We start from the raw sequence: 27,229 nt of genomic DNA, 5'->3' as shown, positions 1-27,229 counted from the left end.
ATCTCAGAAAAATGACCAGCTGCTGTCTCCCACTTTTCTGGTAGGTTATTACTAGTTGAGAATTGTTATTGTTGTTTAGTTACTAAATTGTGTCTGATTCCTTGAAACCCTATGAACTGCAGTATGCTAGGCTTCCCTGTCCTTTACTATCTCCATGAGTTTGCTCAAACTCATGTCCATTGACTCAGTGATGCCATCCAACCATCTCATCCTTTGTTACCCCCTTCTCCTCTTGCCCTCAATCTTTCCCAGCATCAAGGTCTTTTCCAGTGTGTCAACTCATTGCATCAGGTGGCCAATTATTGGAGCTTCAGCTATAGCATCGGTCCTTCCAATGAATATCCAGGGTTGATTTACTTTAGGATTGACTGGTTTGATCCCCTTGCTGTCCAATGGACTCTTGAGAGTCTTCTCCAACACCACAGTTCAAAAGCATCAATTCTTCAGTGCTCAGCCTTCTTTAAGGTCTCTCACATCCGTACATGACTACTGGAAAAACCATAGCTTGGACTTTGCAGACTTTTGTCAGCTAATTGATGTCTCTGCTTTTGAATACACTGTCTAGGTTTGTCATAGCTTTTTTTCAAAGGAGAAGGTTTCTTTTAATTTTGTGGCTGCAGCCACTGTCCACAGTGATTTTGAAGCCCAAGAAAATAAGATCTGTCACTGTTTCCACTTTCTCCCCATCTATTTGCCATGAAGTGATGGGACTGGATGCCATGATCTTAGTTTTTTGAATGTTGAGTTTTAAGCCAGCTTTTTCACTCTCCTCTTTCACCCTCATCAAGAGGTTCTTTATTTCCTCTTTACTTTCTGCCATAAGGGTGATGTCATCTGCATATCTGAGGTTATTAATATTTCTCCTGGCAGTCTTGATTCCAGCTTGAGCTTCATCCAGCCCGGTATTTTGCATGATATACTCTGCATACAAGTAAGCCAGGTGACAATATACAGCCTTGACGTATTCCTTTCCCAATTTGGAGCCAGTCCGTTGTTCCACGTCTGGTTCTGTTGCTAGTTGGGAATACCAAATAAAAATATGCAGTGCCACACATCTTGTTGTTGTCAATTTATGACACTAAGTTTACATCATTGGAAAATGTAACATGTTGCAAATCCACCATCTTTTCAGATATATCTTTCTGTCCATTCATCTCTTTCAGTAGTTTGGGACAAATAATGAAAAACATGTGCTGTATTTTTCAGATTCTCATCCTCTAAGTTGATTATGTCATCAAAAAATATTTGAACCTCTGCAAATAATGTCTGGAACCCTATCCATTAGTGAAAAATGACCGTGATGCTCCACTGTAGCTGTTTTCAGTGTATGCTGAGGAGGACACTGATTCAAGAGAGATCAGCAATGAGCCAGTTCATAGCTTTCTTTTCTTCAGGACTTCTGAGAGCCTTTGATGCTGCAGTGTGCATTGTATATCCCAGGTAGGAGATATGGGAAATAGTAAAATCCCATACTCATTTGATGATAAAGCCCCTTTTGCTCACAGGAAAATCATTGCTCTCAGAAACAAACATTAATAATAATGCAAGAAACATTAGCACTGTACAACATCATGGAGTGGAAAAGCAGGAAAAATGTCAACGTGGGTTTTAATCCCAGCTCTGTGACAAACAGGGCACTTGAAGCAAATCACATAACAGCTCTCAGCTTTTGGTTCCTTTAGGAGTGGCGATAAATGATCTCTTGAGTCCTTTGAAAACCTTCAATGCTGTCATTCTCTGCGCAAGGTTAAGTAGAGTCCCATGTGATACCCAAATTTCCATTTTGCAAGTTTGATGATGTTCTGCTGGTTTCAGGAAGAATTATTAAATCTAATCCACTGGATATTTAAGTGATTAACCTGAGAAGGTTAATATATTGAAAGTATCATCATCATGGACAAATAATCCAGATTTGGCAGGTTAAATATCAAAGTTGGAACTGGCAGGTGGACACTTTAACCTTACACCCAGATAAAGGGCTGGCGTAGGTTTGGACATAGCCCAAGGTTTAGGGGATAGTGAGTGGGTGAAGGACTCAGGCATCCATCCTCCTCCCCTCTCTCCAGGCTCTGGTACAAAGGGTGCATATGTGTTCTTTGCTTTTCTGTTCTCAAGAATGGAGAAGAACTTGTATGACTGGAATTTGATGGAGTTGCTTTACCTTTTTTCACCATAACTTAGGTGGCACTCCCACAGGGAATGGGACCCTCTATAATACATTATATTAAATAGATTTTAAACATAATTTTACTCATAACAGACTTATTTTCTAGTAATGGAAAGACACCTTTTGATTCAGATTTGTTTTTATACAAAAAAAGTATGTGTGACCACTTCCCTGGTGCCTCAGATGGTAAAGCGTCTGCCTACAATGCGGGAGACCTGGGTTCAATCCCTGGGTTGGGAAGATCTCCTGGAGAAGGAAATGGCAACCCACTCCAGTAGTCTTGCCTGGAAAATCCCGTGGACGGAGGAGCCTGGTGGGCTACAGTCCAAGGAGTCGCAAAGAGTCGGACATGACTGAACGACTTCACTTTCTTTTTTCAATCAGATTTATGTAAAATTTGATTGTGGACAAAATAATCTTCTCATTGCACCTAATTCTTATGTGTTCATTACTGCAGAAAATTTAGACGACTCTCTCTCAGAATTCTGAAAATTACTTTTCTTATCCTTTCGTTAATCACAGAAACAGCTGGAGGAAAGAACAGGATGTTTTGTTCTCACTATAGAATTGTTGTTTAGTGCTTTCTTGACACTTAGATGTAGGAGTTAAATTTGTGTTTGTTTTTTCTTCTAATTTAAATCCAAATGCATTTAAATTTCATTATGTACTTGGTTTTGGTTAAAAAAAAAATAGGGACTTAAACAAGCTATACCATAACTTGAACAAACTGACCTTGGTAGCTGTTACCTTTCTTCTTCCTTGTCATTCTTACTAAAATAGAATTATTTTGAGATGTCTCTTTTGGAATTATATCTGAAAGTTTTCAAGAAACCAAAATGTGGAAAGTTGAAGAACTCATCAGTATGGCTGACATGAACTTGAGTTTTCTTAAAGCCAATCAAGCAGAATCTTTTGGCATTCCCTGGTCTAAAAATACGCTTGATTAAATTCACTTTTCAGTATCCTTTTTTAATTCCATAACATGGTTTTTAATGTGCCCTTACTTCTCTGAGGGAAAAAATGGAAATGAAAAGCTGGAATCTAAAAATAAAATCCATACTTAATACACAAGCTAAATATACCCCCAAGTTTTCTCATTGCTACATTAATTCAATGAAATCTAATTTAGGCTAGTACCAGTGTTCTGAATAAAGATGAATAAGTATTACCAGTTTGCATTGTGTTTCAGCTTCTTTCTCTAAGACTTATCAGAAGAAATGTTAATTGCTTAAGTTCTTATATAAGATTGTGTTCTTTAAAGTTCTCTGGAAGAAATTAAATGAAGGATGGCAAATACCTTTGCATTTATTTTTAGCTTCATCCTGTTCTGTTGCAATATCCCCAAAGTATTCATCCTTAAGACCATTCCTGGACTTAACTTTTCAAAATCCTGATAACTATCAAGTTGTCCACAACACCCCCCGCACCACACACTCAAATTCCTACTCTATCCCTTATTGTTTGTGGGGCTGTTTCCCAAAATGCTGAACTCCTGTACTATAGGATGCTAATAAAGACACCTCCATAGTGTACAGGACTCAAATAAATTTAGGAAATAATGGACTGAGTAAAGTTTAAAAAAAAAAAATCCCTTTACTTTGGATTTTTTTCGGCACTGTGAACAGTAAATCTCTAAGAGATCAATATACATTTTTACCTTTTGCAACTAACCACACACGATTTTTAAAGCGTCTCTGTTTTATCAGATTACTCTGTGGGGAACAAAATACAATTCCAGGGTGATAACAGTGTCTGCACTCTGACCTTTACCTACCTTTCTAGCATCTTGCCTCTTATTTTTGTGCGGATGCCTCACTGCCATCAGTAACCACACTGAATGCTTTAATGCCCCTTGATCTTTGTGCAAGCTGTCCTTTACCCCAGCATTCTCTTTCTTCTTCTTTCTCTTTTTGAAATCTTAATTTTTTTCTCCTCGTGAAATCTTAGTTTTTTTCCAGCTCAAGACTGAATGTTATATGCTGTGTTATTATATTTTTTCCTGCAGGAACAGTAATTTGCTTTCTCCTCTGTAATCCCACAGCACTTGGTTCACACATCTGCGAAAGCTCTTGCCATTGTCCCTTTTGAATCAGGTGATTGTCCACATTTCCCTACAAGATGAGGGACTCTTCAAGGGCAGCAGTGTTATCTTAATTTATCTTTACATCTCTCATTTCTTAGCACTCCAGCAGGAGTATAATAGGCAGTCATCCTGGTTGAATAGAATCGAGTTGACTAACCACAAAACCATAAGTCAAACCAGGTCAGTCTTCTCAGACACCTGCTGTGGCTTCCAGTTTCACTCAGAATAGGAGCCAAGGAGCTTACAGGCATCTACACGACCCCACAAGGTCATCCACCCTCAGTATAGTCCTGACTCCATCTCCTGACTGCTCCTTCCCTCACTTATTTCACTCCAGCCAGGCTGGCTCCCTAAAGTCCCTAAAACACGCTCAGGATCCTTCCTTTGAGAGCTTTTTGTTTTAGCTGGAATGATTTCCCCTAAACACCACCTGATTAAATACCTCACTGTTAATTATCAAAATTGAAACTCTTTGTTCCAATATCATCATCATCTTGCTCGGTCACCCTGAGCCCATTAAAAATTCCAGCCTTCCTCCATCATCCCAGCTCTACCAGTCCCTCTTACCCTGTTGTATTTTTTCTGTTTTGTTTTCTTTCTCCCACTGCATCATTACTTTCTAACCTACTCTATAATTTAAAATGTATTATGTTTATTATCATGCAGCTTCACCTGGCTTAGATGTAAGTTCTACAGGCCCAGGAATATTTGTCTAATTTCTTCATTTCTGTGTCCCAAGGATTGTATTAAGCAAGGCACGGTGTGTGTACTAAGTCACTTCAGTCGTGTCAAACTCTTTGCGACCCTATACATTGTAGCCTGCCAGGCCTCTCTGTGCATGGCATTGTCCGGGCAAGAATGCTGGAGTGGGTTGCCATGCCCTCCTCTATTAACATATGTTAAAACAATAGAGCAAATGAACATGATTGTCATCCTGTTTTCTAGTACAGCAAGTGTGTGCCATTTGTCACAATATGTTCATGTAGAACTGAGTAAGATAAGGGTAGTTTTTGTTAGTTTTCATTATTGAAAAATTGTTCTCTTCACTTCAGCTCACTCAAGCTGTGAAAGCAGTAAAACATTGCACCAATTAAAATATTCCAATTAACACTAATCAGGAGGAGCAATATTAATAACACAGTTGAACTGGATTGTTGACTCTTCATAGCCTAACATATCACTCTAGACACAGTATGTCACTTTCTTCAGATAGTTTTTTCTTCCTTCTAATGAATTTTGGTAAAATAATGAAGACTTTCTTCAGGGGAGAAAAACATAGTGTTCAAAAAAGTGGGTCCCTATTTTAAAATACCAAGGTTCTGTCCTTTAATCCAATGCAACACTGCTCTCATCATCACCATAGTTAAGTACAGTATTTCATGGCATGTCTAGAATCCCAGGGACAGGGGAGCCTGGTGGGCTGCCGTCTATGGGGTCGCACAGAGTCGGACACGACTGAAGTAACTTAGCAGCAGCTACACCATCAGAACACTGAGATAAGTTTTTGGAACCTAACACGCGAGACGTTATTATTACCCTCAGGGATCTTGCTGAGAGTCTCCCCTCAAAGTGTTTTGGATTCTAGTTTCAGATCATTTACTGATTTTTTTTCCAGCTTTATTGAGATGTAACTGATACACAACATCGTGTAAGCTTAAAGTGGACCACAGGTTGATGTGATTCACTTATATGTTGCAAAATGATTGTTACCATATGGTTCACTAATATTTCTATCACATCAGTCATATCACATAATTACATTTATTTCTGTAGTGAGAACATTTAAGATCTCAAAAACTTTCAAGAATATAATATAGTACTGCTAATTATAGTCACCATAGTCCAATATGCCATGGACAAGACACCACGTTGTACATTAGATCCTCAGACCTAAGCCATCTTATAACTGGAAGTTTGTATACTTTTTTTTAACTTTTTTGAATTTTTTATTTTATCATAGTTTATAGAATTCCATCCAGTGAATGAAACAGTGTTTATTTATATAACTCACTATTGTAGAACTTATGGTTTGTTTACAACTTGCTATCATTGTAATGGTATGGAGAATATCCTTGAACAAAAGTCTTTAGATACAAATTGGATTTTTCCTTAAGACAATTTTTAGAAATGGAATCAATTGGTTAACATTTTTGAGGCTTTTGATACATATTGTAAATATTTCTCCAGAAGTATTTTGATGCATGTATCCAAATATTGACCAGCATCTCCCTATTTCCCCCACCTCCCAGCCCCTGGTCAACTCTATTCTACTCTCTGTTTCTATGAATTTGGCTTTTTTAAGTGATGCTATACCAGTATTTGTCTTTCTCTGTTTGACTTACTTCACTTAGCATGATGCTCCAAGGTCCATCCATTTTGTCACAAATATCAGGGTTTCCTTTTTTTCTCATGTTGTTCATTTGCTAAGTCATGTCCAATTCTTTGTAACCCCATAGACTGCAGCACGCCAGGCTTTCCTGTCCTTCACTGTCTCCCAGAGTTTGCTCAAACTCATGTCCATTGACTCAGTGATGGCATCTAACCATCTCATCCTCTGTCATCCCCCTCTGCTGCCTTAAGTCCTTCTCAGCACCAGGATCTTTTCAGTGAATCTGCTCTTTGCATCAGGTGGTCAAAGTGTTAGAGCTTCAGCTGCAGCATCAGCCCTTCCATTGTCTATTTTATATAAGTATAATATACATTTATGTGTATGTTTCATATCTTCTTTATCCTTGAAGCTGTTGAAAGATACTTAAATGAACAAAGGATCTCAAAGAGATGTCTACTCCCATATTCATTGCAGCATTGGTCACAGTAGCCAAGATATGCAAACAACTGTGTCATTTACTTATTAGAGGCTTAACTCTGAGCAAGAATTTCAAATGTCTTCTATACAGTGCAGTTAATAATGCCGTCTTTTGACTACATCAGAGAGATGCTTTAATGATCAAATGAGTTTTTGTGAAAAAAAGTGTTTTTTATTTACTTGTTAAATATAAATGCTATACAGATTTATAGAGATGAAAAATAGAATGTTAGTTGCCACAGTCTAGGTGGAGAAGGAAGTAGGCGGTTATTGTTTAACAGGTATAAAGGTGAAAAGAGCTCTGTAGATAGTGATAGTGGTTGTACAACATTGTGAATGTATTTAATACCACTGAGCTATATACTTAAAAATATATAAGAAGGGAAATTTTATGTTACATATATTGTACCACAGTTTTAAAAAAAATTGGACAAAAAAAAATATGCACATCCCAGGAAGTCCATTGTGAAGGACTATATTCATCTGGATATATGATTTCAGATGCCTTTCATAATTAAGGTGGTCCCAAATTCAGGAAAGCTCAACAAAAATAAAATAAGTTTTTAAGAGTGCTATAAAAGTATGAGGAAGCATCATCATTGGTTTAGTTTCTGCTACTGTTATTGTTGCTTCCCAGGTGGTATTGTAATATCTCATAGTTTTAATGTTATCTTTGTCATCATTGCTTAATTTTTGCTATCATTTTTATTATCATCACCAGCGTTGTCTTTATCATTATTATTATTTTATCTGAAACATAGCCTAAGAGAATAAAATTTCTTATATTGCCCATATCTAAATTCTGTGTAAGACACTAAGTATTTATTATATTCATCAAATGCCTAAGAAGTATCCTTGGTGGTTCAGATGGTGAAGAATCTGCCTGCAATGCCCAAGACCTGGGTTTGATCCCTGGGTCAGGAAGATCCCCTGGAGAAGGGAATGGCTACTTACTCCAGTATTCTTGCCTGTAGAATCCCATGGACAGAGGAGCCTGGTGGGCAACAGTCCATGGAATTGCAAAGAGTTGGACAGGACTAAATGACTAACACTTTCACTTACAACTATCCAGCCCTGAACTAGATGTCAGTATCCACATTGATGATCTGTGAAATTTATCTGTAACCCTGAAATCAATACTCCCAGTGCTCTCCTTGTCATTTATGGACATGTGCAGAGCAGAAAATACTTGAGTCATCCTACAAACACTTTTTCCTGTTGAGGTTTAACGAGGTGTGATTTTTTGCCTTCTTGGTTCAACTCTCATACTATAAACAGGGTCTTTTTGGCAGTCTGTTAGTGTCATGGTTTTTTTTTGCATTTTTGTGCTCTTTGTTGGTAATTTTGCTGTTTGAAATAGCCCACGATATAGCACTTCAGTGCTGTCCAGTGTTCCTAAGCACGAGAAGGTTGAGCTGTGTCTACCTGTGTTGGCTAAGCTTTGTTCCAGCATGAGTTATAGAGCTGTTGGTGTTAATGAATTAACATTCTGTATTTTAAAAGGTGCATTTGAATATAAACACACATAAATAAGGTTATGTATTGAACAGTTGTTGAAACTGTTGAGACCACAGACTCACAGAAACCTAACCCTGCATTTCCCCTTAGAACAATGGTTCAATATTCACTAAGTCAATGTTTCCACCAGTGCTGAGAACTGCTTGTTGATAGTGTTGAGCACACCTGATAGTCTTGTGCTATGACTGAGTGCAAGGACTTAAATGAAAATAACAAAACTTTAATCATTTTAAAAACCAAAACAACAGAGACTAAAGTCATAGTCTTTATGACTTTCAGATAAAGTACAGTTTCTTATGGCAAGTAGATGGGGAAAATGAAGGGAATGTAAAATTTCATTTTCCTGGACTCTAAAATCAATGTGGATGGTGGCTGCAGCCACGCAGTTAAAAGATGCTTACTCCTTGGAAGGACAGCTATGACAAACCGAGCGTATTGAAAAGCAGAAACATGACTTTGCCAACAAAGGTCTGTCTAGTCAAAGCTATGGTATTTTCAATAATCATGTATGGATGTGAGAGCTGGGCCATAAAGAAGGCTGAGCGCCAAATTGATGCTTTCCAACTGCCGTCTATGGGGTCACACAGAGTCGGACACGACTGAAACGACTTAGCAGCAGCAGCAGCAAGTGTGGTGCTGGAGAAGACCCTTGAGAGTCCCTTGGACAGCGAGGAGATCCAACCAGTCAGTCCTGAAGGAAGTGAACCTTAAATATTCATTTGAAGGACTGATGCTGAAGCTTCAGTATTTTGGCCACCTGATGCGAAGAGCCAACTCATTGGTAAAGACCCTGATGCTGAAAAAGATTGAGGGCAAGAGGTGAAGGGGGTGACAGAGGATGAGATGATTAGATGGCATCACTGAGTCAATGGACATGAATTTGAGCAAACTCAGGAAGATAGTGAAGGACAGGAAAGACTGGTATGCTGCAGTTCATGGGGTCTCACAGATCTGGACATAACTTAGCAACGGAACAACAACAGTTTCTTAGGTGAGAAACTAAGGATGTTCACCATAAATAAAGATCGATACATTCAGAAGACTTCCATTCATGAAAAAGCACTAGAAACAGAGTCAAGGAAGGAAGTCATAGAGCAGAAAGATAATTGTAAAAATAGAACTGACAAACACAAGATTCCCAATATGTAAAGAGCTGCAGTGAATCAGTCAGAATAAGATACAAATGCACTAGATGACTAAGTAGATGACAGTAATTGGCATTTTTAAGAATGATGAAATGTGAGTGGCCTGTAAACATGAAAAAACAGCTTTATTAGTAACTGAAGAAAGTGCAAATTAGAAATAATGAATTGCCATTTAGGTACAGATTGACAAAAATTAAAATAGTAGGTGTTAGTGAGAAACAGGAGGGAGTCTCATTCAGGCTGACAAGATATTAAAACTTGCCCCCACCACTTTAGAAAACAGATTATATAAACCTCTTATGAACTAGTAAATCTAAACGTTTTTTTACTATACTCCTGGATAAATATTCTCTAGATTACAGAAGCTCTTGAAAATATTCCCAGGAAACATGTGTTCATAGCAATTTAGTTTATAATAGTAAATTAGTAGAAAAAAGAACTATCTGTAGACAGTAAAAAGGATATATATACTGTGGTGAATTCATACAAGGAAGTATTAAATGAGATGAAGGAACTGTAGCTACTTCATTGAGACTGCCTCTCAGAGGAATAATGTTAAACAAAAATTCTAAGTCTCAGAGGCATACCTAGTATTAATACAATTCCTTTTTTTATAAAATGCATGTTATATTCAAGGCTGAACAATAGATTGTTTAGGAATATGTGTGTGTGTGTGTGTGTGTGTGTGTGTGTGTATGATAAAAGCATAAGAAAATTGCAGAATGATGAAATCAGTAGTGGAGGAATAATCACAGAGGAATACACAGGGGCCTTCAAAGTTCCTGGCAGTGTTTCATCTGTAAATCTTGGTGTTAGGTTCACAGATGTTCAGTTTATTATTCTTTAAGCTCTGCATAATTCACTGTACATGAACTTTTATGAGCTTTACGTGTCATGCAAAAAAAAAAAAAAAAAAAAAAGCCTAAATAAAGAAAAACATCAGGTTATCTTGAACCAGGCAAACCTAGGTTAGAATCCTGGCCTTATTATTTACTACCAGTGGGAACATGAACGAATGATTTCAGTTTCTGTGCCTCAATTTCCTCACAGATAAAAGGGACTACGATAGTACCTTTTTCATGGGTATTGTTGAAAGGATTATATGAGTTCATACCTGAAAAGTACTTAGAACAGTGCCTGGTACATAGTGAGCACTCAGTAAACCTTAGCTGTCATCACTGTGACTGTTACTGCAACCCAGAGCCGTCTCTGAATTAGTACCACACTTCCAACTGAGCAAGAAGGGTGAGCACTGCCTCATGACTGAAGCCCCAGGTGGCCTCAGCAGCAATCTGTAATACCTTCACTAGCTCACTCAACTACACACACGCGCACACGCTTCCGGGATGTTTAAAAATGGGTTTATCACCTGGTGTGCTGTGCAACACTCGAGGGCATCACGAGCTCAACGAACATGAATTTGAGCAAGCTCCAGGAGCTGGTGACGGACAGGGAAGCCTGGTGTACTGCAGTCCATGGGGTCGCAAAGAACTGGACACTACTGAGGGGCTGAACTGAACAGAACTGAATGCTGTGCAGCATCCTTATAACGACAGCTTCATCTACAGTCTTTAAAGAAATCTGTGGAAATCCAAGTGCCACATGAGACTGAGGCTGTAGAACTGTGGTAGGATTTCTTGCAAATAACAATGGGAATGATGCTGAAATCTTCTGAAAACTCTTGCTTTCAAGTTGTGAGGCAGAGACACACCCAGAGACATTCAACTAGAAAATGACCTCAGGAGTGACATTGTTTAGATGGAAAGAAGGCAGATTATGACTCTGAAGATAAGGCTCGAGCTGCATAATAAGCTTGTCTCCTGTGAAAACCAGAACAATAGTAGTTTCAGTGGTTGACAGAGTCTAGGTTTGATGGGTTTGAGTAACCAGTCTGAACACACTTAATATTACAGTTCTTATAAGAATCCAGTCACACATTGCAGTAGAGTGAGGTAGTGCTGTGTGCTGTCTGTGAGCTTTGACCTGTAGAGAGAAAGTGGGGAGAATCAGTAGGGCTGAGACAGAGATGGAAAGGAAGCAGGTCATGGGCATTGACCTAAATTAAAACCCAGATCCAAGATCCATACACCTGGGTCCATCACCCTCGCAAATGCAGTGATGACTGGATGAATCACTCCAGTAAAGTACTTCTTACCAACTTCCATAATGCTTTATTTCTATCAGTCTACAGCATTGACTTTTCCCTTTGCACCTTATAATAGTGTGCTTTATATTTCTATATACTCTAAATTGTAGACTTCTTGAGGTCATGAATGACTTTGATTCACCATAGTATTCTCCACAACACCCACCAGACCAGACAAGGAGAAGAAAAGAAGGGAGGGGCAAGGAGGGAGTTCAGATTGAAGAAAGGAAGGTGCTATGGGCTGAATGTTCATGTCTCCTCCCCAAATCCATATGTTGAAATTTTAACCCACCAAGTGATATTATAAGGAGGTGGAGCCTTTGGGAGGTAGTTAAGTCATGAGGGTGGTGTTCTCATAAATGGATCAGTGCCCTTAAAAGAAGAGATGTGGAGAGCTTTCTCTCTCTCTCTCTGCTTTCTACCACGTGAAGACACAGTGAGTGGATGGGCATCTGCAAACCTGGAAGCAGTTTCTCACTAGACCCCAGATCTGCCTACACGTCTCAGTGTTAAGAACGGTGAGAAATAACTGTCTGTTGTTTAAGGCACCTCATCTGTGGCATATTTGTTATAACAACTCGAACAGACTAAGACAAACATGAAGATCTTCCCACCTCTGAAATTCTCTGACTTTGTAGGATTTCTGAGGCCGAAAAGAGTAACTACATCTAAAGCAGAGCATAAATTATCACAATACTCATTGGAGAATTGTCTTCCCTTAGGAAATCAGTGTATATTTAGTATGCCTGCTCAGGTGTTTCTCCCGCTTCTTCAGTTATCTAGAAGTTTGTTTTTGTTTTTGCCAAGCACTCTTTGAAACTTTTAGGTGGAAGATGAAAACACTTATTTACTAGTTTCTTCAGGTGTTACCTGAACTAGGGCAGCTTCAACTTCAGTTAGAAATTAGAAAGTACAAAACTAAATCAGGACAGCTTGGCACTTCTTTGAGCTGTTCTCTGCAGCCTCAGTGGGGGCCAAAAGCTGAGTCGGCAGAGGGGCAGTGATTTATTTCTCCACATTTGGAAACAGGATGGGAAGTAGCAAGATCCTACTTTTCTATTATCTTCCTCTTTTATAGTTTTCATTGCCACTTCCTGATCCTGTTTCCCTAACTTATTTTTTCAGCACTTATCACCTTCAAGGATGCTATGCATAATTTATTCTTATTTTGGTTTTGGTCCTTTCACCTAATTTATCCTCTTTAAGAAAAGAAAAAAAAAAACATTTATTATTTGGCTGTGTTGGTTTCTAGTTGTGGCACGCATGATCTTTCCATTATGGCGCACAGGCTTAGTTGCCCTGCAGAGTGTGGGATCTTAGTTCCCCAACCAGGGATTGAACCTATGTCTCCAGCATGGCAAGGCACATACTTAACCACTGGACCACCAGGAAAATCCCACACTTTACCCTCTTTGAGGAGACAGATTTGTTTTGTTTTTCAATGGTGTAACCCTAGTGCCCAAAACCATGGCTGGCATGTAATAGACGCTCATCAGAGGCCTAGTGTAGGTGTTGAATGAATCTATTCTCAGTTCCCAGGGTGTATTTAAAAGCAAGGGACTTGAGTGATGACATTTCCAAAAACTGGCAGGTTTATCACAGTGAAGCTTTATCTCTAATTACTCTCTGTGAAGAGAATGGTGAAACAGCCCCACAGCATAGTCTAAATAGATGATGAATAAACACATGGCTTGCATGTGTATTTGATGATGGCTTTATTTTCAAAACTGTAATTAAATGAGATAAAAATATATGGTTGGAGTTGCCGAAGCAACTTAAATTCAACATAAATAACAGCTGCTCTTCATCTGGGAATTTCATCTATATACAGCATTTTTTATGCCCTTAAACATTTTTAAGCAGTATTCAGCATCCAGTATCCCAAGAAATGTTTTATACTCAGAGAAGGGGAAGGAAAATAGAAAAGAAATAGCCCTATAAGAACCAGTGATTAAACAAAGCTGTTACTTACAAAAACGTTGATTTTTTCCCCAAATAGTTGTATAGCTGAGCACCAAAGAATTGATGCTTTTGAACTGTGGTGTTGGAGAAGACTCTTGAGAGTCCCTTGGACTGAAAGGAGATCCAACCAGTCCATCCTAAAGGAAATCAGTCCTGAGTGTTCATTGGAAGGACTGATGTCGAAGCTGAAACTCCAATACTTTGGCCACCTGATGCGAAGAGCTGACTCATTTGAAAAGACCCTGATGCTGGGAGGGATTGAGGGCAGAAGGAGGAGGGGATGGCAGAAGATGAGATGGTTGGATGGCATCACCGACTAGATAGACATGGGTTTGGGTGGACTCCGGGAGTTGATGATGGACAGGGAGGCCTGGTGTGCTGCGGTTCATGGGGTCTCACAGAGTCGGACACGACTGAGCGACTGAACTGAACTGAGCAAAGTACGTCCAATTTCTTAGGAGCAGTGAATTTAAGCATGACTGGCATTTTCTTTTATGAGTGACCAATCCCTATTTAATTATTTCAGAAGTCCAAAACTGAGTGTATAGTGAGGAGTCTTCTATTTGTTTTGAGAGCAAAACTTTCTGCAGAGCACGGGTATCAAGAAGTACTGATAAAGTTTACCTCGCCCTTTAAAGTTAATAGAGTAAGTTCCTCCCAAGCTGCTTGGGGAAAATGTGTATTTTTTGGATAGAATTAAGATACAATTTGGACTTCCCAGATGGCTCAGTGATAAAGAATCTGCCTGCTGATGCAGGGGACACTGGAAATTCAGGCTTGATCCCTAGATCATGAAGATCCCCTGAAAAAGGAAATGGCAACCCATTCCAATATTCTTGCCTAGGAAGTCCCATGGACAGAGGAGCCTGCCAGGCTAAGTCCATGGGGTCACAAGAGTTGGACACGACTGAGCAGTTGAACACACGTGCAAGAGACAGTTTAACGATATGAGTGTCTTCCTAGTTTTATTTATGATCAAGCAAGGAGAAACTGCCTCTCTTCCTTCAGAGATTATTATCCACTGCCCCAAAGTGTTAGGCAAATTTGGTAGCCATCTCATTGCTCAGGCTTGTACCTCTGAGAACTTAGTAAAAGAAAATAAATGGAATGAAGAAGTCGGAAGTGAAGCCATTTCTCTTCACTTTAAAGTGAGGTTCTTCATGATCGATAGTGTGGCTGGTAGAATTGTGGCCTCTGGATTTTTATCATGGCCAGTGGCCTGTATATCTTCATCTAGCTCACCCCCAAGGTTTTTCCTGTAGATTAGTGACTTTATGATGGCCTCTTGATACAGTGCCTTTTCAGCATTTCTTCTGAGAATATTTATTCTGTTACTTGGGCATCTCTGACTTGCCCTCTAGGGTTGCTCGTTTATTAGGAAGACTGGGACAGTGAATTACAACTTGCTAATTTTAATTTTCAGAGGGGAGAATAAAAGCCCATAAAGTAGAAGTTCAAAATGGAGATTCATGTTTCTTTATGCCAAAACTATAATGATCAAAAAAAAAAAAAAGGAACTGTAATGATAAGTCTGTCAAGTGAAAGCACTGTCACTAGATGAAGAACAGATAATTGTAGGCTATATCCCCAACTAGCTAATAACAGTCCTGATTACAAAGACCAACAGGCGCATGCCATCTGTATAATGTCCTTTCATGTTTTCCTCATCTCAGGTATTCCTTGGGGCAGGTGTCAGTGGGTGAGAAGATGTTTCTTGTTTTTGGTCAAGCAGTGCATTTGTTTCATATGCTGATTGTATTCCTATCTTAGGGTGTCTCTAGACTTTCATTTTAAGGCAGTGTAGGTGGCTTGGCACCATTGATTAAAGACCTTTTCTCAAAGTTATCTTTTGAGCATCCCTGGTCATTAAGCACACAAAGGTCCTTCCATAGCCAGGATGCTGTAAGACAGTGTGTCATGTGGACAAATACAAGAAGATTCACCCTACTCCAGCACATCTCCTGCATACCACCTCAGTGTGTGAAACATGATGGAGAATGGTGCTCGACAGATACTAAGTACCCCATCTGTGTCAGACATGCTTTAGGCACTGTGCATATAGCATGTAGCCTGATAAAGACTGTAAAGATTCCTGCCACTATTGAGCCTTATTGTTATTTCTTTTTGTGGGGCGGGGGAGGAGGGGTAGGCGGGACTGTAAACCAAACGGTATATTAATGAACAAAGTAATTGCAGATGCTGGTGATGATTACTATGAAAGACAGAATAAAGAGGTGATGTGATGGACAGTGGAACTGGGTTGGAGGGCTATGTCACATAAAACAGTCAGGGAAGGCTCCTCTGAGGAGGTGACATTTGAGTTGAGTCCTGGAGAATGAGCATAATAAGCCAAAAGATGGGTAGAGAGCATCCAAGACAATAGCAGCAAGTTTAGAGGTCCTGAAATAGGATTAGCCTTAAGATGTTGAAGAACAGAAGCAAAACGTGGTTGTTACCATATAAATAAAAAGGGGGAACATAGCAGAGGCTGAAACTGGGGGTCTGGATAGGGACCAGATCCCTAAAGGTCATTGTAGAGCTCAGTAAAGAGTCTGTATTTTGTTCTTAAATTTACTAGGCCAGATGCTGTTCTGGAAATTTTTGTTTCTCTTTGTGTTGTGTAAGTATGAAACCAAAGATAGAGAATGCAGCTGCCTAACCATTAACACTCCTGAGTCAGGATGATATGCGAAAAAGAGATGAGCTCCTGTAGAGAAAAATGCTATAATAATAGCTTGTGTTTTAGGGCACCTGTCTCTGAAGGAGAACAACAGTACTTACGATGCCAGGTTGTACTCATCACAGCAACCTCATGAGGTAGGTAGGTGTGTACTTGTATGGAACACGCGGGGAAATTTAAGCAGCTTAAATTGGGTTGTTCTTAGGCCTCTTAAATAGCATGGAAATCTAGATAAAATAGAGCGTGTCAAAGAAATGAGGAAAGAAAAACTCCAAAGTAAGAAATAAAAATAGCTATCAGGATAGCCACAAACTTACAGAAAAAGGGGCAGCAAAACAACCTTTATTTTCTTATAAAGTCAAGAAAATAATAGCAGAGGGGTGAAAAAGTTAAAAATCTCAAATAGTTGGAATATCAGCAAGTATTGGTTTCATTCCTGATGTTTAATTCAATATGGAATAGAGAACTTGGGGGTCAAAGAAAACCTGGGTTCTAATCCATACTCTTCCTTATACTAGAACTGTAATCTTGCATGTGGATTTTATTTATTTGTATAAAGTGGATTAGTAATAATATTTCCCTCGTAGAAATGTTGTTGGGTTTTAATGAATGAATAAACAGCAAATGAGAAATTGTGTTTTTTGTATAAGCTAGTTGAAATTGAACTTACATTTCTTCCTAAAGAGTTAATATTTACAAGTTGTATCAATTTCCAGATCAGCCCACAGAAGCCTCCTTAACACATAACATTGATTACCCTATTTTAAGGTCTTGCCTAGGTTTAGTTACTGGAAGGAAAAAGTGCTGCAGTGATGTGTTGCAAGAAGAGAAAGAGGAGAGTAACCTCCTGCTAAATGCAGAATTGCTGATCCCGGACAAAGTTGTCTTTGCCAAACTGCACACATCTTTCCCATCCTGTATTTGTCCCCATTTTCCTTTTCAGCTCTTCTACAAAAAATAAAACAGATAATATTGAGTGAGAAACTAGTATTTTTTATAGACAGTTTTGTTGATACATAACTATTTCTTTCAGTAAAAAGCACCTATGAAGAAAATCAAATTTAAGAGTATTTTTAAGTCTTTAATCCTTCTTTGAGGTTTCTCAGCCCTACTTTTCCTTCCCCAATATTTCTTAGATTACATTTTCTTTGTTTCTTTTATGGTCAATCAAAACTCATATTCAAAGAATCTGTACTGCTCCTATTTATTTAAGAGGAAGTAATCTTAATGAATTAATTCATTCTTCACTGTAAGTGACTAATAGCAAGGAAATACACTTGCAGTCATTTCTGGTTCTAAGATGGCATTTCTATAATCCCAAAGTAATCCCTAAATTATAGACTTTCATCTGCTATGACTAATGAGAGTGAGAATAAAATTCAGATATTTGGAGGGAGTACATTGTGAGGGTTGGAATCAGCCCCTGATTGAGAGAGCACCCTCTAGTTTTCATTTTTAACTTTGAAATAAGTGCTCTAAGGATTTTCATAGTGATGTCCATAGCAGTAGCCTTGGGCTATGAAAGAACCGTCATGAGCTATTTCTATGGCTGAGTCATTTGTAAAATGAGTATACATTAACTTAGGAATATTAATAAGGTTCTTTGTTATCTATACAAAGGTCTCTTGGAAAGAGATTGGCTTTTCTTCTCAATGTCAAACCACTACCCAGAATCAGATTTTGGTACCTTACTTTAAGCTGCCAACAAATGAGGTTATTTAATATCAAATCTTCGGCATATATTATACATATTTTTGACTGTTTACTTAGTTCTTGGAGAGAGAAAATGGCTGACATCAATACTTGGAGCAAAAGAGGAACTCAAAAAATATTTGCTGAAGGTTGGCTGAACAAATAGAAAAATTAATGACATCAGGAAAAACAAGATACTGACAAGCATATCTATCTGTCTGTCTGTCTATATTCAAGTTCCATTTTCATCCATCCTATTTTCAACTAGTGTGCAGTGTAAACTCCTAAAATTTTAAGCTCAATGAGTAAATTTATATGGCTAGCAAATAGCATAATGTGTCATCTTTTATTTCTGTTTTAAAATGACAATATTTTGTACCCTTTAAAAAGGTACACAGACATTAGTTTTTAGTGTTTGGAAAATGGTATTTCCAAACTTAGCATGAAAAGATAACACTAGCTGTCTCAGAAGGTATCATCATAGGAAGTTCTTTAAGGAAAATTATCTGAATTCAGTGTATGTGAGTATATCTTCATTGTAAGTCACATGAAGAATATAATCCATGTACTTGAAAATATAAGGCATCTGGCTCACTTCAGCACCAGTCTAGAGTTGAAAACAGACCAGCCAAAGAAGAGGTATTTTAAGTCTTAGCTTATTTTGCACAGTGTGATTGACCTACCTACTCTGTTACTTTATCTGGTGAAAGGTGGAATCACTCGGTCACCCACGTGTCCCTTTCTGTGGACCTTCCTGTGATGCTGAGAAATGAGAATGCTAGTGCAAACATCCATAGACCGCTGACTGTGGGCCAATTATTGTGTGAAGTGCTTTACATTCATAATCTTAGTCTCTAAAGGAGTGCTATGAGATAGGAATTATTGTCCTGATATTCAAAATGAAGAAACTGAAGTTAATTCACCTACATCATATAGCTCAAGAGTTGAAAGAGCCGAGTTCATGCTCAGGTCCTCCTCACTCCAGAGCCAATGTGTTAAACCATGCAATAACTCTTCCTCTTGCTAAATACACTCTCACAGCTAGACCAGGTCAACCATGCCAGTCTCACTAATGGTTTCTTCCTTCTTTTTGTGTGGAAAGGATGTCAAAAATGGGACTTTGCAATTCATAAGGTTTCTGTAAAGTTTGACATATTATCAGTCTTAGTCCCAGTCATCCAGGAAGCCATGCAGATGTGCATCCACACATGTAAAACATTCAAGGGGCAAATGACAGAGTCAAGACACAATTTTAAATATGCTACATGACAACTGGTTTTTAAAGTTATATCCCCAAAATACTTCATTTTGAAATAAATGGCACAATCATCATTATGGGAATTATATTCAAAACAAATGTATCCCTTGACCATTTTCCCAAGCTGACATTGATTCTTTTTATTGATTGCTTCTTTCAAAATTGGAGTAAGCAATAATTATAATAATATAATTATTATTAATAATGATATATGCATTAAAAATATGTACGTTGCTTACATGGTTCACTGTACATTTTTCCACTTTACTTTTCTTCTGCTCCTCTGTGGATTCTTGATAAACCATATTATATGCTACTATCATTAATCTTTCCTCGTCATTTTAAAACTAAACTTATGCTCTTCTGTGGGTGGTCCTACCCTATGGATGGCGTTAAGTCTTTCTGTTCATATGTGTGATACTTCAGTTGCCAAGTCATGTCTGACTCTTTGGAACCCCATGAACCGCAGCAAGCCAGGCCTCCCTGTCCATCACCAACTCCCGGAGTTCACTCAAACTCACATCCATGGAGTCGGTGATGCCATCCAGCCGTCTCATCCTCTGTCATCCCCTTCTCCTCCTGCCCCCAATCCCTCCCAGCATCAGAGTCTTTTCCAATGAGTCAACTCTTTGCATGAGGTGGCCAAAGTATTGGAGTTTCAGCTTTAGCATCATTCCTTCCAAAGAAATCCCAGGGCTGATCTCCTTCAGAACGGACTGGTTGGATCTCCTTGCAGTCCAAGGGACTCTCAAGAGTCTTCTCCAACACCAGAGTTCAAAAGCATCAATTCTTCGGCGCTCAGCTTTCTTCATATGTGTGATAGGCAGTCCCTTAATGATGTCTTAAAAAAGTTACTCTTCCTTATCTGTTACTATTTCTCAAAAAGCATCTTGGATCCTTGATTTTGTTTTCTTTAGTCCCGTCCAGTGTTTTTTGTTTTTGTTGTTTTGTTATTTTTTATACACACTACTTCATCTCCTGCTCTAAATGTTAAATAACTTTCCAAACAGTAAATATCTGGAGATATTTCCCCCTCACTCTCTGATTTACTTTGCAGCCTGAATTCTAAATGTTTTCGAATATTAAGGCTTTTATTATTTATCTCATGTTGCAGCTACAAGACCTTTGTACACGTTTACTTCTCAAGGAATTTAGCTGTTAAAGCACTTCCTCTATGCTATCAATGAGCTACACATTTCAAGTACTATAATAGCATAGTTTTTAAAGCCTCATGTAAAAATAAAGTGCTAATAGTATATTCTACAGGAGAATAAAAGACAGTTGTTTTCACAGAAAAAAAATGATAGGAAAACACAGATGCCATGAAATTATGCATTTTTAGCCTGTGATTTCTGGAAAAAAAATTTCTATAAAATGGTGATGAATGAAATCAACATCTAAATGTATGGCCACTCCATTTGGTTTTTTAAGGTCTATAATTCACTTGTCAAAGAACCATATTCAAAGCTGGAAAAAATTCTTATTTTCAGAAACCATGGTACATGGATATTAATTCTTTGTCATATGTATGCATCGTTTATTCACCCGTATCTTTAGTAACTAGCAGCTGAGAGCTGAGAGGTCTATCACCCAAGTGTCATTGTTCAGCTACCTCCTTTACTATGTAGCAATCCTACTTTTTAATACAGTGGTTTCTGATTGTTTTCTCCTGTTCCACTTCATCCTCTGCACCTGATGTTTAAAATCCCCTCATCAAGTGCTCATCCACAGGGAAAAGCAAAGGAATAGAAATTGGAAATCAAATGTACCAACTCATTGCTTTGTGCATTGAAATGTGGATTTTCTTACATACTCCCTGAGGAGCAAAAATTCATTCATCCCACTGAACTTTTCTTTGTCCCTAGGATATCAGGTAACTAGTTTGAATGCTCTTTCCCACTGGCTTCACTAAGTCAGGGAGGAAGTTGGGAAGTGATCGATTCTGGTACTTGGTGGCAATGGCTTTGGAGAGAGGAAGATGAGTTTGTATTCTTCTGGCCACTTTCTCAGTGTGTGAAGAAGGTTCTGAACTTCTCTGAACTACAGTTACAGCACCTGCTAATTGGGAATTAAATCTATAATGGAATTAAATGAGATCTGGGGGAAAAGTTCTTAGCAGACCTCAATACATTTTTGCAAGTAGATGCAATCATTGCTATTAGTGTTGCAGTCATGGTGATAGAACATTATAAAGTATTCTAACTAACTTGGAATGCTTGTTGCTCTGAACATTATCTAGTACCAAGTCTTTGTAGATAAAATGACGCTCAGATAAAATATATGGGAATATTTCTGGGAAAGGCCTGGCCATGTCCAAATTTCAAAAAACTGCATATTCACAGACATAGTTCTTTAATTTGGAAAATTATCATGCTGCTAGCAATTAGGATCTAAATGGATAGTTATAAGTGAACAGAACAATAATGAACAGGCAGCGTTTTCTTAAACATGTGCATAAATATGGTGGACTTTGAGTAGCCCCTTCAACTCTCACTGGAGTGCATTTGTTATTCAAAACCCTGTTTTAGAAAAGTATGTATTTACTTTTTGCTGTACTGGGTCTTCATTGCTGTGCCCTGGCGTTCTATAGTTGCAGTGAGCAGGGGCTCATTGCATTTCATCAGCTTCTCATTGCAGTGGTTTCTTGTAGAATATGGGCTCTAGAGCACAGGCTCAGTAGTTGTGGTGTTCAGGCTTTGTTGCTCCGTGGCATGTGGAATCTTCCTGGACCAAGAATCAAACCCATGTTCCCTACATTGGCAGGCAGATTCTTAACCACTGGTCTACCAGGATTGTTCCAAAACCCTTTCTTAATGAAGTAATCGAGATATGATTTGCCACTGGATTACAGTATTCTGAAGTGGACAGACAAATAAATAGCAAGCCCCAGACTTGGAGCATGAAAGGTTTTGTGCTTTTCAAATATGATTAATACTCATTTAATCTTTTCCCATCATTCTTATTCTAAAATAAATCACATTTACTCTCGTGTTATTTATGAGAAAATTAAACCTTGCGTACTATATGGCAGAGGTGATTTTCAAACTCAGATCTGTCCAAATGCAATCTTTCCATTTATTGTATTTACCATCTGGAATCTATTTCAGTTAACTGCTAAGAATCTTATCTAAATATTTTCTCAAATACCAGATTAATGTGATTTTTCTAACTGTCCAAATCCTGCGGAACTTCATTGGTTCATAAACTATAAACGAAGAAACAGGAATCCAGTTTTATCTACAAGGGAAGTCCCTTTTAAGCTCAATAAGAACAGTTTAAGAGTTTCCCTTGTGGCTCAGCTGGTAAAGAATCTCCCTCAATGCAGGAGGTCTGGGTTCTATCCTCAGGGTGGGAAAATCCCCTGGAGAAGGAAAAGGCTACCCACTCCAGTATTCTGGCCTAGAGAATTCCATGGACTGTATAGAGTCCATGCAAAGAGTGAAACTTGACTGAGCTACTTTCACTTCACAAGAACAGTTTAAAAAAATCATCACATATATTTTTTATTTTCTTTCCCTCCCATTTCTTAATGTTCTTCCTCTAGTTAGAATCAAGGTGGATTTTGCCTGGATAAGATTTGATCTCTGTTACCCATCAGCTCTTAATTTTTCATGCAACTCTGGAGATTGGACAAGACATCTGTGTAAAAACATAGATGACTTATTTTAAGAACCTGTAAGCAGAAGCAATAATTTAGATGATTCAGTGCCATTTTTAGGGATAATGGTTTACAATATAAATGTCATAATGAAGTTTTTTTTCTTTTAATCCATAGTTTGATTTTGAAGGCTTCTCAAACCATTCCTTTAACGAAAAGAAAAAAAATCATGTTCTAGCCTCACCTAATAAAAAGAATTTTATTACATGAGAAATGTAACTTAAATTGGGGCTTCCCTAGTGGGTCAGATGGTAGAGAAATGTAACTTAAATTGTGGTCATGTTTTGTTTTGCACTAAGTACATGCGTGTCCTCCATGTGGCCCTCTGCACACCTCAAGTTCAGCAGTCTTGGGTTCCCACAGTTAGATGTCATCTGTTAGGCCTCCCCACTGAACTCTTGAGTCCTTAAAAGACAGAAGCGATCTTCTCATTTCATCTGTGCCCTGAGCTGGCAACCAGATTTTTATATACTTAAAAAAACAATAATGTATGAGCATAAAATTTGCCTAATACCAGAAGCAGCTGGTAAATTAAGACATGTATGTGTATAAATTACTTTAACATTGTGAGCAATCCCTAAAACCAAGCCTGAGAGCGGAAACATCCCGCTTTTAACTCCAGGAAGGCTATCCAGATTTATTTCCTAGCTCCATTACTTCCTAATGTTATACCTACCCTTTAAAATATGTTAGTGCCTCTCTTTTCTAGTCTGTAAAATGGAAACATTAATCGTACTTAACTCATGTTCTTATTGTTGGGATCACTTGAGGTAATCACCATAAAATACTTGCCAAAATAGCCTGCATGGAGGAAATAGTCAATAAATATGACTGAAGTTTGATCTGCATGGCTACAGGGCTTATAGCCCTACAGAACAGACCTGGCTTAGAATAATCCTCAAATCCAGGAACAGGTTACTACATGAAATGTTTTAGGCTAAAAAGAAAAGAAAAGAAATAGCACTTAAAACAATTTTCTTGAGAGGATTTATATTTGAAAAGATGAAAGAAAAAAATATTTTTTTAACAATAGTATCTCACTTTATTAGACATATTTTTTATATTAACTCATTTCTATTGGTAACTGTATTTACTGATTCTAGCTGCACTATTTAGGTTTGCAATGTCTTAACTCTCTAACGAAATTTGACCTCCTTGAGAAAGGGAAATTTTATTCCAAATAGAACCTTGGTCAGTGCCCTGTAAATATTTTAAAATACCCAGGAACATTAAAACAATTGTAAATATGTACATAAATGACTACTTACACACTGTATGTAGTGTGTGTGTTGACACAGAGAGTCATATTCTAGATACACATAGAGTAAGAAATATAACTGCATACAATGAAATGGTTTGTGAAGTGAGCAACTCATTATCAGAAAACTCAAATTTGCATCCTGATGGTGATATACTTAATTACAGATAGAAGCTGGGGAGGTCACTTAGCCCAGTGAAGCCGTGGTGTCTCCAGGCAGACATGTACTAGTGAAGCTTTCAGCAGTGATGTACATGCTCTCTCTGTCTACCATCCAGCGTGGAAACCACTGACTGTGTGTAGCCCTTGAGCACTTAAGATGCAGCTAGTGTGACTAAGGAACTGAACTTATAAATTTTATTTGATGTTAACTGTTTTTTATCTAAATAAGGACATATGCCAAGTGGCTACCTTACAGTCTAGCTATAAAATCTATAAAATCTAGGTGGATGGGACAATAACACAGAAAAAGTTTAAGTTGAATTTCCCCAATCTGGGTGCTGTAAAGACTCTTACCTTCTTTTTGAAGTAATGTTACCTTCTGATAATGCGTTAAATTTTAAACCTCTTTTCCTTTATTTCTCCCAACAGATCTTGAAAACTTTAAGCCAAGAACAAGAAGCACTGTGTCTGTCCGCCAAGGTCAGGGGATGGTACTGCTGTGCGGCCCACCAGCCCATTCTGGAGGTAACTAAGTGCACCAAAATGTGCACACTTCACTGGTTGCTATTTTGCTTGCTGATCATTCTCCCGTGAGCATCAGCTTGGGGGACAGTGTCATTTGTACAGATTCCCAAAGTCCCTCTGTGTGGAGGAAGCATCGTTGGCAGTACCTCCCACAATTAGGATAAGAAAATATCAGATTGTGCAAATGATCTATCCTGCTGCTGTCTACCTGGCACAAGGGGAAAGACACCTAAGTCAATCAAAATCAGAATCCTATTGCTTGTTAAAACCCCGTAGGTAAATTGCCGGCACTGCTGCCAACTTGGTTGTATTAAAGGACAGCCTTGCTTCATTTCATCTCACTGTGGGTCTGTGAAGCGATCAGACCCAGGACCAAAGTCCGTTAACCACAGAACCAGGGTGATGTTGTGAGCACACATAGTGACTAGATTAGGAATGCATTTGATTGCAGGTCCCTGAAAACAAAGCTAACACTGGCTTCTATGGACTTACGTTTGTGCTATCCTCACACACACAAGACTTCCAAAGTTATATAGTGTAAATTTAGCACTACTTCTTAGGCGTATCTACCAGGACTCAAGCCCTTTCTCTGATTCTTCTCTGAAGTTTCTAATGGATTGGGGGGAGTTGGGAACGGGGCATGAAGCAGGGGGCGGGGCATGGCTAAGGCACCAAGTTTGCAATGCTCCAAGGTAAAAATGAGAAGAGGCTGGGACAAATGTCAGCTGTCTCTCCATTGTAAATTGCCTTTGTATTATGGAAGGTTTGCTTTGCCCAAGGACTTGTATGTCTATTGCATTGATCACCCCAGTGGCAAAAGAGAAAACTCAAGAATTTTATACAGATGCGGGATGGCCCTAAAAGAAGTCATAATTTTGAATAAGGGAGAATATGGAGAAATGCTGTGTAGGCAACTTGCAGTCTCTACTAAAAGGACTAATGATGACTGAAAGGGGAATCTGACTGCTTAGTAGTTAGTGATATTTATTAGGATTCCATGACAGTTTGTGTTGACAAGACTGATTAACTCCATTTGTGGTCTTTCTGGGTAAAGTTTGATATCTGCCCTCCTTGTTATTACCTTAATTTTCCATTTGGCATTACTCATGACTGAAAAAGAAAATATTTTAAACTGAGAATTTGAAAACATTATTTTATTTTTGTCCTCTCTTCAAAAGTTTCAATTTTTCCTTCACGCCTAATGCCCCAGCTAACATTTTTAGCAGCAAATAACAATTATTTAATAGCAAAACAGCTGCAAGGCTTGCATTTCAGGCCTGAGGAATACAAAAGCAGGTGAAAGAGGCAGGTACCCCTCCAAGTCTCGATGGAGGGTATAGAATTGTTAGGGTTTCTGGTTTCAGAACACAAAATTGAAACTTTTGTGTTCTGAATAAATGGGTTTATTCTTTAGGACTTCTTTTTCTCTCCAAGTTAGTATGAGAACCATTAAATGTGGAGTCCAGGCCATGAGTTCTGGTCCTGGATCTGTTTCAGATCATTATTAGATATTGGACTACTCTGTTCAAATTATCTATGCAACATTCATTGATCTCTAAATGAAGAGATTAAAATAAATCTCTCGGATCCTTTTTAGTTCTATCACTACATAATAGCTAAATAAAGACTAAATATGTCTATAAACTAGATTTGCATTGCTGGAATCCTGTCCTTTATATGAGGAAAACAGTTAACTGGACATATATTTAAAGTGATGTTCATTCACACTAAGAGCTCTCTTAGTACAAAATCTGATCAAAATAAGAACGGAAGATTTTGCTAATTTCTTCTGCAGGCTACCTTCACAGTGTTAAGCTTTCACAACATGGCAGCAACTCTGAAAATTAATCGTGTAGCATATTGAGAAAAAAAAATACCTCACTACCTCCTGGTATACTGATATCTTTAGGAAAGGCAAAACACACGAAGTGCTGCTGTGCTTCTCCGCAATGAGGCACCTGAATACTCTCCCCTTCCCACTGAGAAATATATTAAAAATTTCTGTAGACATTCATTGAAATTTGCTTGTCTCTGCTGGCAGCAGTCAGCAGCTCTGAAATCCAGTTTCTTGAGCTGTGCTGACATTCCTGACAGTCTTGACGGCAAAAGACAAGGAAATAAATATTCTCATTATGGGCTGTATTAGAAACTGTGAGCTCAGTAATACTG

General features: G+C 38.3%; 1 protein-coding gene across 3 annotated transcripts in view; it reads left to right on the top strand.

Annotated features, from left to right (window-relative positions):
- CNTN4 (contactin 4) overlaps positions 1 to 27,229 on the top strand; it is a 1,031,287-nt gene that overhangs the window by 732,596 nt on the left and 271,462 nt on the right. For all 3 annotated transcript variants that reach the window (XM_055557494.1, XM_055557495.1, XM_055557496.1), the window contains one exon: positions 24,965 to 25,060. In XM_055557494.1, the coding sequence (XP_055413469.1) occupies positions 24,965 to 25,060 (96 nt within the window). The remainder of the gene's footprint in view (positions 1 to 24,964; positions 25,061 to 27,229) is intronic.

This window comes from Bubalus kerabau, chromosome 20 (assembly GCF_029407905.1).
Source record: "Bubalus kerabau isolate K-KA32 ecotype Philippines breed swamp buffalo chromosome 20, PCC_UOA_SB_1v2, whole genome shotgun sequence".
In the NCBI taxonomy this organism is placed as follows: domain Eukaryota; kingdom Metazoa; phylum Chordata; class Mammalia; order Artiodactyla; family Bovidae; genus Bubalus; species Bubalus kerabau.
Note: the sequence above shows the minus strand (reverse complement) of the source record. Positions and strands in the feature narration are given on the sequence as shown.